The sequence below is a fragment of the Lipophrys pholis genome (assembly GCF_963383615.2).
Source record: "Lipophrys pholis genome assembly, chromosome: 5".
Classification (NCBI taxonomy): domain Eukaryota; kingdom Metazoa; phylum Chordata; class Actinopteri; order Blenniiformes; family Blenniidae; genus Lipophrys; species Lipophrys pholis.
Genome location: NC_137628.1, coordinates 15,187,217 through 15,202,468, shown reverse-complemented (window position 1 = coordinate 15,202,468; position 15,252 = coordinate 15,187,217). Strand labels below are relative to the sequence as shown.

General features: G+C 41.8%; 1 protein-coding gene across 1 annotated transcript in view; it reads left to right on the top strand.

Moving 5' to 3' along the window:
• Positions 1–13,788, top strand: part of mad1l1 (mitotic arrest deficient 1 like 1) — an 86,453-nt gene extending 72,665 nt beyond the window's left edge. Inside the window, exon 18 of the mRNA XM_080462991.1 lies at positions 11,290–13,788. Within this exon, the coding sequence (XP_080319117.1) occupies positions 11,290–11,439 (150 nt within the window). The 3' untranslated portion in view covers positions 11,440–13,788. The remainder of the gene's footprint in view (positions 1–11,289) is intronic.
• The last annotated feature ends 1,464 nt before the right edge of the window (positions 13,789–15,252 follow it).

Here is a 15,252-nt window from a genome sequence, read left to right as displayed (position 1 = left end):
ACAGAGCCATGAGTCATTCTCTCGGCTCTAACTGGCTAATGAATGACCTGTTAATCACAAAATAAAGGAGACCATTTATGCTAGTTTTCTGACATGTTTTCTTTTTTTAAATTATTAATATTGTGGAGCTCCTCTTTAGTATATTGTTAAAATTCATGGTTCCAAAACGTCTTCATCCGTCAGATGCCCTAATGCCACCTCTCTGTTTAAACTTTGACCTGTTTTGTTTCCGATATGTTTCTCGCTTTCCCTCACATGAATGTTCTTGGGCGTATTTATTTTCTGGTCATCATGAGCAAATATGTGACACTGCCAATTTTAGTTTACGGTGCAAGCTGTCGCGACGGGCTACAAGCTAACGTCCTACTAGATGTCATCCCTATTATCTGAGGTTTGCAAAGTGTTGTGGACAAACATCTTATCCAGCAAAGATGAAAACATAAGCAGCAAATTATTCCCCCAGACCAAATTCAAAAACTTAGTTTTTCATCTTTTGTTTCTTTTTTTAAGTCAATGTTTGCCTTAGAAACTTCCTACTTGAAACCAACAACATGCACTGCCCTCTAGTGGAGGTTTTTTTCTTTCTTTTTTTTTTTCTTTTTACACACACGACACTACCATAAAGCACAAGGCTATGAATGTGTTTCGATTTATGGGTCTTTACGTGGTCTGAGTTTCTTTTAGGTTCATAGAAATGATCTGACAAACAAGCAAACGACAAAACAAGAGTTGTGGTGTCTTTTATTTATTTATGCGTATTTAAAGTTTTAAAGCTTCTTATATTAGCAGCTGTAACTAATGCCATGTATTATGTATTTATTCTGCTTTGAATCAGGTTAATCACAGTTGGTTAGTTATGATGTTTGTCGTGCCACTCGCACAACGGCTTTTTTTTGTTGCAAGATGTATGTAGTCATTAGCTTTTTATTGCTCCGAACCGCAAGTGTTGCTTTGAAATCAGTAAACAAAAAGCTGATTAGAATGTAAATATGGATAAATTTGTTCCTGATTTAATTATTTTTGGTCAGGGCTCTATGCCACCTTTCTCTCCCTTTCTTTTTCTCCCGACATCCTCCTCCCGACTCCAGAAAAATGCCAAAATCTCCATATAAATTGAATGCTGTTCATCTGCATATTCCTGATTATTCAATTAATTTGCCTTCTGTTTTTCACCCCCACCAATCAGTAGCTGTGCCATCCAGTGGAATTGTCTATTGTTGATGAGGATGCAGTCACAGGGACAGTCATGTGTGTCTGCGTGCGTGTGTGTGTGTGTGTGTGTGTGTGTGTGTGTGTGTGTGTGTGTGTGTGTGTGTGTGTGTGTGTGTGTGTGTGTGTGTGTGTGTGTGTGTGTGTGTGTGTGTGTGTGTGTGTGTGTGTGTGTGTGTGTGTGTGTGTGTGTGTGTGTGTGTGTGTGTGTGTGTGTGTGTGTGTGTGTGTGGGTGGGTGGGTGGGTGGGTGGGTGGGTGGGTGGGTGGGTGGGTGGGTGGGTGGGTGTCAGCAGAGGTGGCTGACAGAAAAATCCAACAAGAGACAGACGTGAAACCGAGAAGTAAATATTTAGTATTTACAGCAGTGAGATGAACTGGATAGAGCAGAGGCAGGGGCGGACAAGACAGAGAGCGACCGAGAAGAAAAGCCTGCTCATTAGCACTGGAGAGCAAAGACAGAGGTCAACCGATCTGTGCACTGCATGTCAGCACCTCAATATAGAGCCATCTGTCACATCCACACACACACAGACCACGGCATGGATATTCACTGTAGAGTAAAAGCGCCAGTAAAAGCGAGCGTGCTTTTACCTTAAGGACAATGAAAATGTTTTCAGGCATTTTAGGCAAAATGGACTTGGGGGAAGTGGAAAAATAAATGGCAGCGGAGGAGTGATTAATCATTATCTTCCCACCACATTACTTGTCTCTAAACTTTCATACAGCTGTGCCAGTCACAGTCATACATAATAGAGAATAGTCTCATCAAATGGAAATGAGAGTGCAAAGAGCTTTGCAAAGTGGGGGGAAAATAAACAGTTGTCTTGTGGACTGGCAAGAATGTGACAAAAGCAGAAAATAGTTTGTTGTTTTAAAGTTGAATGTAGTGCTGTGGAGGCGTCATCTTTGCCTTTTTTTTTTTACATTGCAACACAATAATCCACTAAGCTGCTTAGACATTTTAATGGAACCTGCAATAAATTAGCAAAATTGAAGGTGTAAAATTAAAGCGATTCAAATTAGAATTGGTTGCAATTACATGCAACATTGATGTTATTGCTGGCAAAACTCAGTGAGTAAAAACTTGATGACATCAAACCTGTCAGCAGTGACAAGCTGCTGACAGGTTGGTTTTTTTCCCCCTGAAAAAGAGAGCACATTAGTTGAGTCGCCGCAATTAAATTTAATTAAAACATCCACAATCCACCTGCATCACTTCGCATAACGATTAAAAATTAAACGGCACTCTGGAGGAAGTGTCGTGGCACATATGGCTGCTGCCCCTGGTAACGTGAGTTCTGTGATGAGCCGAGCGCCGCACACTGAGGCAGAGACGTGCAGAGAGAGGCTGTCAGGCTTTGGTCGTACGCATCGCGTTGGCTGCTATCACTCATCTCATTCCCAAGTTGGTGATCGTAGCTTTCTTCTTCTTTAGAACGTTGTGCACATTTTTACCAAATTGTTGCATCATCAGTTAAATTAGTGCCTCGCATCTTACGAAACAATCCTTGTATTGGACTTCCAATGTCTGTAAATCACACTAAACACAGAGGCAACGCTTGTTTGAAGGTCTTTACCTAAATGTCTGTATTTAGGTTTTTGCCGTCCTGTCTCCCGCACGATTGTGTCAGTTTGCCAAAGGCCGTGTGGTCGTGCACCTTTTACTCTGACGCCGTCTGCGCCAAGAGGGAAGAGTGATTGTCATTCAGGGAGTATTTGGCTCTCGGGTTGGATGAGGTCAGTTTAAAGCCCCGCCCAGCATCCTAAGCCGGGGGCTATCGATTTCCTTTAATTGGGTGGAGGAATGAAAAGATGAATGGGATAGCACCTTGCCTCTCAATTTGTGGAGGTCTGTCCTCCTTAGATTTTGTGCACAAGTGTTTGTCTTGTTAGATCCCTCCATCTGATATGGAGGAAACAAATGGAAATTTCCCTTCACCTCTTTCTTGTTTTGTTGCTGGACGAGGTTGGCGTCACCTTGCAGGAGGCTCGTGTGGTATTGGTATTTACATTACCCCCCCCCCCCCCACACACACACACACACACACACACACACACACACACACACACACACGATGCCTCACTCCCTCTCAAACGTGGGGAATCCAGTTGTTTTCAAATCTAAACAGCACCTTGTTGTTTTCATAAAGGTCAGATATTGTTTAAAACACTTTTTAGAGAAGTGTGAATATGCAAATGAGCATTGATAAGGTCAACATTTGAATAAAGCTGATTTTAAAGAAGATCTCCTCTGACCTTTCATTAACTTTTGAATTTCTGACTGCACAGACATTGGGAAACGTGCAAACATCACCAAGTGTGGCTCAACTCCTCGCCTAAAAGCTGATGTTTGTTCAGAGTGTGCCACTCTCTCATCCATCAAGTATGAATTCTGTTTTGGTGGTTGCACTTTTAGAACTATTTACTGTCCCCTGATGGATGTTTGGACTATTATTGTCTTCTAACAGTCGGAGCAAACTAAAACTGAGCTGTTTAGCTGTGAAAATGGAAAACATTCGCTATGTTTTGGGTGTCCATTTGCTTGGAGCCACTGAAGTGGAACTTTTTGAAAATGCCCCGACTCCATGACAGAGTGGCATGACTCCCATGTCCATGTACCTGCCATTGTTAATGTTCATACTGTATGGTTCTCGGTGTGCATATGTGTGTAGTTTGATTACAAAAACAAACAACAGCACCCACTACTGGCCCAACATGAAATCGACATAATTTTCAGCATTTCTGCTGTTTTTGTGTAAATCAACATCGTTTTCAAAACGTCCCTGTGTAAACACAAAACTTTTCTAAAATGATATGTTTTCACTTGAAATATTGCCGAGTAAACGCGGGCTTAAAAGGAGGTCATTGCATGAAGTCTCCACTAATGTTTCCCTTTGTGGTACGTGTCGGTCACCTTTATGACATCTCCAGCAGAATCAGTCTAGTGAGCTCCTCTGACTCCACCAGATTTCTTTTTCTCATTGCTCGTCCTTCCCATTCCTCCTCAGCTAAGCACACACACACCTGGCAATCTGCATGATGTAAAAGACACGATGTTATTCAACAGACCAGGCCATCTGCTTTGGCGTTCAGTGCACCTCTAGCATTAAACAGAGGTCAGCATGGACATTGTGATCAGACTACAATTACACAGCCCAGACACTGCACAAACACCACAGTGGAGTATGAACGATTAAATCGCCTTAGTTCAGGTCTGATCACTGCATGCCAAAAGCATTCAACCAAACCCTGCAGTTTTTAAGATGCTCTGACAGTCATCATCACATTGCATGCCTCAACTGAGTCGATATGTGTTCCAAAGGTTGTATTCGACTATCGTTTGAGCGAGAGAATCACTACAACAACAAAAAAAACTGCCTTATCTAACAGTAAATAATTAAAAAGGCAGATAGCCTCACAATTGTACAGACAAAAACATTTTTTTTTTTTTTTTTTACATTATCTCTGTCTTTTAATTAATAAAAAAAAAAAGTGGTTTTATTATAGTCACAGTTAAATTAAAGCCATTCAAACAGGTACACAACGGAAGAACCGTTAACAGAACAAATGCAGAAATATCTGGATACAGATAACTTCTGCTTTTTGGTTAACTGGCGGTCAGTGTGGGGATACGTTGGTCTTCACCAGCCCTTTTCTTGTTTCGATCTAGCAAAGCTTTCGTTCAGAATTTTATCAGCTTGTTTTCCACATCAGCCTTTGATACGCCCGCTTTTCCTAGAGAGTACCGACACGTCCAACTTTGAGTTAGGAAAAGAGAAAAAAAAAAACAGAATCACCACTGCAGACATTATGAAACATTATGAAACAAGGATTTTTACACCGACACAAAAACACAGCCATGATCAAAAACCTGAGTCGCTATCAGTGATGTAACGTTGCTGTTCGGTGGTGTAACTCTTTATTTCTCCTTGTGGATAATTGGCTGAGCATTTCCAATGCCTTTAACCTTCTGCAGCATCTCCGGCTTGACGGTTACTGTGGTTGTTTCTCTAATTTGTAAAAATCAGCTTGATGTGGTAGGTAGAGGGTGCTGACATGCACCCAGCAACAACTTCCAACTACAAACAAAATTCAATTAAATAACAAAGTGCACTCAAGTGTTTCTAAATTACAAACTTTATTAGTAGGTGTGGATGTGTGGGGATTATCCTCAACAGCTCTACCAAATAGATAGCATCGTCTCATGAACATATCTTATTTTACGCAACCACGTGGTGATCGCTCCATTTTCTGCTCAACTTATCATCACCTGGCTGGCCAACCGAAGCTGTAACATCATTAATACTGATTAAAAAGAGAGATAAAATGAGCCAAGATTGGTGTAAAAAGGTGTCTTTTTTGCCAATTCACTGCCGATGCCTATGCCTCCAGGCTTGGTAAAAATCACAAAACTCTGACAGCCAACGTTAAACTTGACAGCTCAACAGCTCTTGGATAAGACACCATGAAGTTCCACCTCTCATTCAAGGATGAAAACAACAACTGACTTTTTCAAGAACTCCATTAGCTCATAATGAGGTTTAAGCAGGAACCTTTTAGAACATTTGTTTACGCGGTAACATTTTGAAAACTATTGAGTTTTCATGTGGGGCCACTAGTGGGTGCTGTTTGTTTTTGTCCTGAAACCACACACATGCACGTACAGAACAATATACAAAACATGAACACTGACGTTTGTTTGGACAGACGACGAAGTTGGATTGCCGTTCCGAGTAGCTATTAAACTGAGTCATGACACTCTGGAGGGCGCCTTAGTTGTAAGTGTTCGTCTATGCATGCGCCGTGGTGCGCATGCATGGTAGCAGTATCTCCGCCACCTATATAGTGACAGAAACGGAGCGTTTTCGCAAAGTTCAACCTTGGGAACTATTTTTCAAAAGTTTTGTTTTCAGTGGCTCCAAGCACCATTGTCATTAAACGGACACCCAAAAGGCAACAGATGTTTTCACTTGGAAACGTTGTCATGTAAACGAGACCTAAAAGACACATTCATCCACTGATATCTACCGTTTAAAAAGGCCAAAGGGTCTTTGGCTTGTGGGAGGAAGCCAGAGTGCAAAAAAACTCTACCATGCACGGGGGGAAAGCCACAACTGCACCTTGTAGTCCAGTCCGCAATTTTCATCATCGAGTAAAAATATGTGACCCAGGTGGCATCTTCAAATGCTCATATAATGCAGGCACAGCATATGTCGCTCGCAGCCCTAAAACCTCTTTGAGGATGATTCCATTCCTAGCAGCTGGTGCTAGTGCTAGTTGGCGACGGTTCTGACATCTGCGTTTAGTTCATTACAATGTTTTACACGAGAGCGTTCAGAGTATGTTTGGAGTCCCAATAAAACCTGCCAAGAGTGAGCATCATCCACGTCTTGGCACCATGTCTGAAGGTAAATTCATCAACTAGAATTATTACAGACAAAACCAAAAAATAGACGACGATCAAGGTCCCCATAAGACGAACCTTGATGGTTTTGGTGAAAACTTGAACTTTTTACAAAGTCGTTTTGTCAACTCGGCCTGCACTGTGGCTTATACCATTTTCCTCAGCTGTACTTTGTGTAGTTCTAATTGGGTTGGAGTGTCGCCTGAGTGCTAAAGCATTCAGAGTGTGGGCTTGCTGACATGCTGAGGTTAGCATTCATCTGGAGGCACCGCAGCGCCTAAGTGCAGCCTCCCGGAGTCCGTAGTGTGGCTGTAGACTTTTAGTCTGAAAATGAACAAATTGAAATGAAAGCCGATAAGCCCGGTGTGCTTCAGAATTTTACGACGCTTAGCAGCCCCACACAGTTTAATACTCATAAGGCCTCAATCAAGAGCGCAGGCTACTTGTTTTAAGAAGAATTGCCTGCAAATGAATTGTTTAAATGCACTGACTATTTGACTCTGGAGCTGGTTTACTCAGAATCCTTCACTGACTTTAAATGGTTTGATGTAGGATTTTTGAAGCCAGTTGTGTGGAAGTGCCCTCCTCTGCAGGCCATTTTGTTTAAATTTATTGCTCTCTCCCCATTGCAGTTTTATAGCAAGAACACTGCTGCTTTGTGTCAGAAACGTTTTGCAATCTTTGTCTGCATCGCCTTTGTTCAGCCGCCTGCGTGAAAGTGTCTCCTGCTCATTTGGCCACTTGTTATCCAAATGTTTTGAGGGGGCACAAAGTGTTTTGCCAAATAATGAGACTGTTATCTCAGTCTTCCTTTCCAGCTGTTTTCAGGAGTCTTCACTCCCATAGGCCTCCTTAAGCGTGTCCACTGTGTCACACACACACACACACACACTCACTGTCTGTTCAGGGGAACAAGAAGGTGCTGCAGACAGCTACATCTCCATGGTAACTGGTCGCACTGTTTCTCCTCGGTGTATTTGTTCCCAAAGACCCAGCAGCCTCTGGAGTGGCGTGCACACGTGTTGGAATCTGCACCTGTCTTGAGAGGAGCCGCCCCAGGATAGTGCGTCGCTTCCAGGAAGTCGCTCTGGGAGGGGGAAAACTCCAGGGACTGTCAGGAAAGTAAAGCCACAGAGTGAGGCACTTAGATGAAGCAGTGGGGAGAAGACCGAGCTTGAAAAAGCTTTTGAATCCCTTCGTTGTTCCATTTAAACCAGTGTTTATTTTGGATGAAGTTGAGATGAAGGATTTGTTTGAAGAAAGCGCCTTCTTTTATAAAACAAATGCTCATGTCACTGTAGGGCATGTTAGCGTTTCATAGGTTTGTATAGGCTGTGGTCTGGACCCTGATGTGCACTGAACGCTCTCTGCTCGTTCTCAAACAAACTCTGGGATGGGTCAGTTGAAGTTTTATTGAAGTATGAACACAATACAAACAAAGTTGTCTAAAGAGGCCGAACACAGCTGATCTTTTCTTTGTTGTATGCAATAATTTGCTGATACAGCATGTGGAGGATTTGGTCTCAGTTGTCAGGATTGGTTTGATCAAAAGGAAAACCTGTGCAGTGAAACCGTTGGTTTGACCCTTTTTTGCCTCATCAATATGGCTGCAAACCAAGACCACTAACAGAATAAACCTTGATATGTGCAAAAGGGAAATTTTCAGCTTCCTCCCTCACATATTTTATGGTTTATTATCATCCAGTCATATTACCACATTATTCATGCATGCATTGCATTGGTGTGTAAGTTGAGTCACAACGGCCTTCTAGCATGCATTTTAATTTGATTTAGAAAAAAATTCAAGTGAAAACACATGGTTATGTTTTAATTTCAGGAAAGTTTTGCATTTACACTGCAACAAATGGCAGAAATGCTGAAAGCATTATTTTTTGTAATGAAACCACACCCGTGCGTGCAGAGGACTATACGCTACTAGCATTAACTTCCGACCCCCTTTCGAACATGTGAACCAGATTGGCATATATGGAATGTGTTATCCCTAAAATTCTACTTTTCTACATTTCTTTTCTTTTTTTTCACCTTTGAAATAAGAAGGTCATTCATTCATTCATTAGCAATGATGAGAACACAGGTGATCCTATGGACAGACCACCAAGTGGGATTGCTCTTGCGAGTGACTCCAAGTCCCAGGAGAATATGGACTGGGAGTCCTGACACTCTGGAAGTCGCCATTGTTGTTATTGTTTGTCTACTCGCACAAGTGCAGGCAAACTATTTACCACGAACCGTGGGGTGCATGAACAGTAGCAGCATTTTCAAAAAGTTGCGTTCTTGACCTTGGTCACATGTTGCATTTAAAATGTGGCCTAAGAATGACAATGCAGTTCTAAATGACCTTACAGGATTGCTTCATGGCGTACCACGACATTCAAATGATGGGCTTCAATCTGGGTTGTTGTATTGGTCGTGGAATCACAGCATCAACTTGGATGAAACGTTCTTTGAAATGCTTGATTTCTGGAATATCAGCCTCTACCTCTGTTTATGTCCATGACCCTGAAGGAGTAACATTTTTGTGACACTAGTGTTTATTTGATGACTTTTCCAAAGCATCAATTAAAGCTGAGAAACTACATTTAATCTTGGGTTTTCTAGTGGTTCAGTAGCATAAGATGCTTACCACGTACTGCAACGAATCCAGCTGGAAACCTTTGTTGCATGTCATCCTCCCTCTCTTTAATATTCTGTCTCTATCCACGGGACTGTGTACTGTCATGAAACACAGGAATAATAATAAAAACAAAAAAGTCATATATCACTGAAGTAAAAAAGACCTCACTGCCAAGGTCACCTGACTCACTTTCAGATGATAAAAATTAAGCTTCTTCACAAATGTAACGCCGCTCTATAGCCCCAAGCCCCCTTCTTTCAATGTTTAAATGTCATTTATTCTGACCTTGAGCGCCCCGAAATCATTCTTTCATTCTTCTGACACTCTCTTGTGTCTGTTTGTCTGTCTGTCATAAAGATATGCAAAATATTGATGCACATAATGGTTGTAACTTTGCTTTTATGATGTTGTATCTTAAAACACTGACTCGTTGTTTTTATAAATTAGAAGAAAAACTACAATTCTGTGTTCACTGTTCTGTTTTGTGAGATGACTTGGACAGCTGAGGCGCACTTTCAAGTTAAAACAGTTAAAACTGAAGGTTGTGGATCCTATGGTGGTCTTGTGGTGCTGCTGCTGGGTGACTGGAAGGGGTGAAGGCGGTTGATGTTGTAGAACGAGTGGCATTATCGACATGGGTCTGAAATGATAGGTTAAGAGTGTGGGTATTATCCCTGACAGCAGTGGACGAGGAAACAGAGGAGCGGTCTATGGTGATGGAAACACGATGAACTTTTTTGAGGGTGGACTTGGAACGAGAACTTCAGTTTTATCACTGCGCCTGAGAAGGTTGAAGGAGAACCAGAATTTGATGACCGTCCTGGAGGGAGGTGGATTCGGTGGAAAGGTAGAGCTGGGTTTCATCTGCATAGAATTACATGTTATACTTACAAATATGGCCAAAGAAGAGGCGATGAACAATACGATGGGACCTGGGACAAAGCCCTGGGGAACACCTGGGGGAGTCAGGTGAGGGCTCCCCCGAGAACATTTGAAAGATTGTATGTGGATAAACTGACTGCGACTATGAAACACAGAATATATAAACCTGTCTGAGGCCTTTTCTTGAGTAGATCTAAGCAAAGAACATCAAGTCTGTCTCTGTCTCTGTCTGTCTGTCTGTCTGTCTGTCTGTCTGTCTGTCGACACTCTTCAGCGTCATTCAGCCATTGTGCAGTCAGCCTGCAAATACCATTAGTTCAGGTATCCTCTCCTCTCATCCATCCTAGATTTGGGACTGTTCAGTGACAAAACTAAACAGTGGAACTCTCCTCAGCTTAATGTACGTCAGAGGAAACACACCAATAGTACTTTTCCCCCGGCGTGTTGACTCAGTCCATTTAACTCTCTTGTTTGCTAAAGTCAAGAGCTGATTTCAGACAAAATGATTCAGTTCTGTGAAAGTTATTTAGCTCCAATTCACAACGTTCAGAGTTTGACCCTCAGTGGAAGTGTCCATGTGGGAAATAATGTCACACAGTATTAAATCTTTCTGTGTTAATCTCCTCCCATTCATTCCAGTTTTTTCTTCTCTCATCTGGGCTATTTTTTTCCCTCCGTCTTTTTTTATTAAATAACTTTTTCTCGTCTTTTCCTTTTGCCCTCTGTCTCATAAGCCCTCTCATGATACTTGTCAAGTGAAAGATCTCTGCCTCTGACACACATGCACACGAGCACAGGCCATTTCTCAGACGTCTCAATATCTCGTCGGTATGCCGTGGGACTCCGGCTCCTCGCTACCTTCCTCCCTCCTCCGAAGGCTTTAATTACTTTATCCCTCGTTTCCCTCATCCCTTTCTCCTTCACTCCATCGCCCCGAGCTGCTCCTCATTCCTTTTAATTAATCCACACAGATTTAGACACCTTCACCCTGCTGTGTATGCACACACACGCGCGCACACTCGGCAATTCCCAGCAGACAAAAACAACTTGAAGTGATCTGGCTTCACTTTGAAAGTTTTTTTTTTTCTTCTTCTTCTTTTTTTACCGCCCAGAAGCGAAGTGATGGTTTAACCGTGTGGTATTGTGTTGTGACGCAGGGCTCCAACGGCAGCATGCAGCTCATGGAAACCGAGTTCTCCAAAACCCTGGGGGAGATGGTGACGCTCCACCTGCACCACCAGAAGAGCATCCCGGTCTTCCTCTCCGCCGTGACGCTGGAGCTGTTCGGCCGGCAGACCTCGGCCTGAAGCCATGCCAGGTGTCCAAACCTCCAGCTGAAAATATCTGTCGCTTCCCGTCTCTGTCCCCTGCCTTTGAGTCTTCTTTACTTTATCCCCCCCCCCACACACCCCACCACTCCTTCACATCTCATAAAATATTTACAAAGCGTTCAAATCGTCCTCGTATTACTCCACAACGCTGACATCTGAATAGAGCAGCGACTCTTGTGTTGTGGAGGAAGCGCAGTTGCTTTGACAGACAGCTTCTATCTTTCATTCAGACAGTTAAAAAAGCTTCTTGCTCCTGCTATTTGTACCCTGAATATTTCATCAATATACCTTGGGTGAAACATCTTCTTTTTCTTTTTTTTTTTTCCAACACAACAAAGTTGTCATAAAAATGTCATACAAAGGAAACTTATATTTACATTTTGTGCTTGGATTTATATATATTTTTCTTTTCATTTTTTGTGGCGGCATAAAAACACATCCCACCAAGTTTATTGTTTGCTTACGTTCCCAGGATATTTCACCATCCTCTCTTGAGGTCTCGTATAAAAATGGTTTTCTACAGGTTTGTTGTGGTTACAGCTGATCCAAAGATGGCATATTCACCACATTCTCTGTAGATTTACTCCCTTTTTTTGCAATTTCTTTTTGACGTTAATTCTCAACAATTGGAGAATTTTTTAGCATTATTTAATCTAGAAGAAGATTAAGTTTTTTGATAGGGTTTTTTTTTTTTTTGGTCTGATTTAGTTCCGATTTACATCTACGTTTCAATCATGACTAATCTTGTAATAAATTTATGAGTTAACATGTTTTTGATTGTGTTAATGGAATGATTAATCTTTAAAATTGCGCGCTTTGTAAAATAAAGGCCACGCTTCTGCCAAACATCGGGTGGCGCTATTGAGTATCACTTTGGCGCTATTCGATCCTGACTTTCAGAGTTTGGGCTCTTTGTTGGTACTTCGTCCAGATTGAGTTCAGGGCTAAATGGAATGAATTTAATGTGGGACAATGGTGCCTTTAGTAAATCACCACTATGTGGCGCAAACTGATATTACAACACTCATCAGGATGCGGCAAGGTGGGAAATTTGCTTACTTTATTGGTTAAACTGGCAACAAAACACAAAATCCTCTTGAAGCAGACACCCTGATGCTTTATGTCATTTGGCTGATAGATGTTTTATTGATTTGCCTCAAACTAAAATGTAACATGCTATGTCGGTGTAATAATGACCAATAATGGAATAATTTGAGTCAATTTAAATGTGATTTAGCCAAAAACAGAATAATCTTCTATAAACATTTTTCCAAAAATTGAATGTGTTTATATTAGTGTTTGAGCTATTCCGTTATTGAAGTGACTCTTTTTTTTTTTTTATCCATTGAAAATTCAATAACTGCAGCTTATAATGGAACAATACATATAAGAACTGTATATCTGAAAGTAAGATATTTATAGGCAGGATTTTGTACATTTGCATCAATGAATCATTCTTTCTCAATTATACTTGTAATAAGCTTATACATATTTTACTATTTCGGAACATTTTCATCAAGTTATTTCAGTTTTGACATTACATTAAAAGTGGCCAACGGTATCACGTTTTCTGGCCATTACTACATCATTAGTTGCTTTACACATTTATGCATGCACATAATTGCTTTACACAATCTATGTTTGACTCGTGATATCAGCAAACGTCGTGACTAAGAAGGCACACGGCAGAAGGGAAATATCATTTAAAGCATTTATTGCATCTCCGAAACGCCTCTTCCGTTTTAATCGTCTCCAAAACAGACAGGAGGAATTGGATTTCAGTCGACTTTGAAAGGCTCTTTTAGTGAAGTTAGTTAACGATTGTGTGCGTGTGTGTGTTTTTCGTGGGTATGGTCGAGATGAGACGAGGGAAATTTCTCTAGCAATAAAGCGAAATGGCAGAAATAAACATGGGGTGAAGAGAGAAGCAAGGGAGCAATCCAATAAAACTGAGAAACAAAAGGAAGTGAGCTGAGAATAAGGCCACTTATCACAGCAACAATATAGGAACTCCAGCTGGTGCGGCCATATGTCCCATGAGAAAACATATTCTGCTGTTCCGTACATGCCACACACTGTCCTTGTTTTCTTTTTTGTCTTTTTCTTTTTTAGGAAGGGGGGGGGGGGGGGGGGGTTGTTTGTTTTTCACACTCATTTATTTCCACAACACGGCACATCCTCCGTGCCCCCCTGCAGCGCTCAACTCGAGGTCATATTTTCCCTTCTTCCCCTTCTGTGTCGTGTGATTCTGCAACCTTTGACGTGACGATCTGCTCTCGGTCTCAACCTCAAAATGCAAATAAAAATTATTTTTTTTGTGACTGTTTAAATCGTCTCTTGATTCCAAAGAAGTCTAACTGCGGGGTCTCTTCTGCTATACGTCCACACACAGCGCCGTCTTAGATCTGGAGGCTGGGGACACAGCGGACGGTTAAATGAGGCAGTAAGTTGACGCAATGCACGGGAAGGTGGGCACTGTGGTTGAGAACGTACTCATGGTGGTGGGAGGAACTCGGTCTGATGAACGGTGAAACCCAGGTGATATTCTGCAGTTCCAGATGTCCGTCAAAACTTCCCTAATTAGACAATCATTAGATGTAACGGGCAACACGTTTTTCTTTATTGGTGAAATTTAGCTGATGTTTCCTCAAAGTTTCAGATACTAAGAATAGACATTATGATCCACAGATGGATATGCAGATGTTCTCCGAACATGTCACACAGAATATGCGGTTCAAAGTTAAATATCAATTCCAGACACCCTTGAAATGCCTCACACAGACTAGTGGGTACTGCAGTTCACATCACGGCCAGAATATTGGTCGATGATAAGACTGGCAGATGTCCCAAAATGCATCACTTCAGTACATGATACAAATGCACATTATTCACAAAGACACCAATTTCAATTAGAAACCGGTTGAAGTCAAACTCTACAGATGTTCTCTAAATAGCGCGCATGGATCCAGCAGTTAATTTAATTTACAGATATTCCCTGAATGTCTCACTCAAACTGATCATGTCACTGGTTTTCATCAAACACCACATGCAGTTTGCATATTCTCGAAATGCCCAGCATGCAAACGACTGATGCTAATTTACAAGTGCCACACCAACAATTCAGGCTTGAACAGAGACTGAGCACGTTCAAAGGTTTCTGATTTAGGATCGGTCTAAGGAGTGACGCTGTAGAGTTCACTTCCACAGATAGTCAGCTTTCTTTGGGCAGGTGGAAACCTCATCCGCACTCGGGTAAAGACCAAACTATCGAACTCTGGTCCAAAATCTTGGACAACTGCACGCTGGTGCAGGTTGTTTACTGTGGGTAAAGTCGGTGAACGATCCCACGGAGCAAATGCTGCAGCTGAATCAAAAAAAATGGCGCATTCCGAGTGGAAGAAACCAAAACCAACAAGGTAGGAAAACGACTCGTTTTGGTCGGCTTCCAAAAGTACAGTGGAAAGTGTTCCAAAATAAATTAAGAGGTGAAACATATACGTTCATAGTTGATAGAAAAGGGGAGCTCTAACTTTTGCCTGATACCGTGTATGCATCTATATGTACGATTATATGTATGTGATGTGGACGTGATGTGTGTATCTCTATCTAGCACTGTTGCAATACTGGAATTGTTCCACTTTGGGTAACTCTTTATCTCTGCTGAACAGTGTTCAGAAAAAAAAAGTGGCTTCCTCTGGACTTTTGTCCCGCACTCCTGGAAAGGAGAGCTTTTTGCACGCAAATGAGTGGTGGTCTGGCCTGCGCCCGTGGGCCCAGTTATCTTCCAGT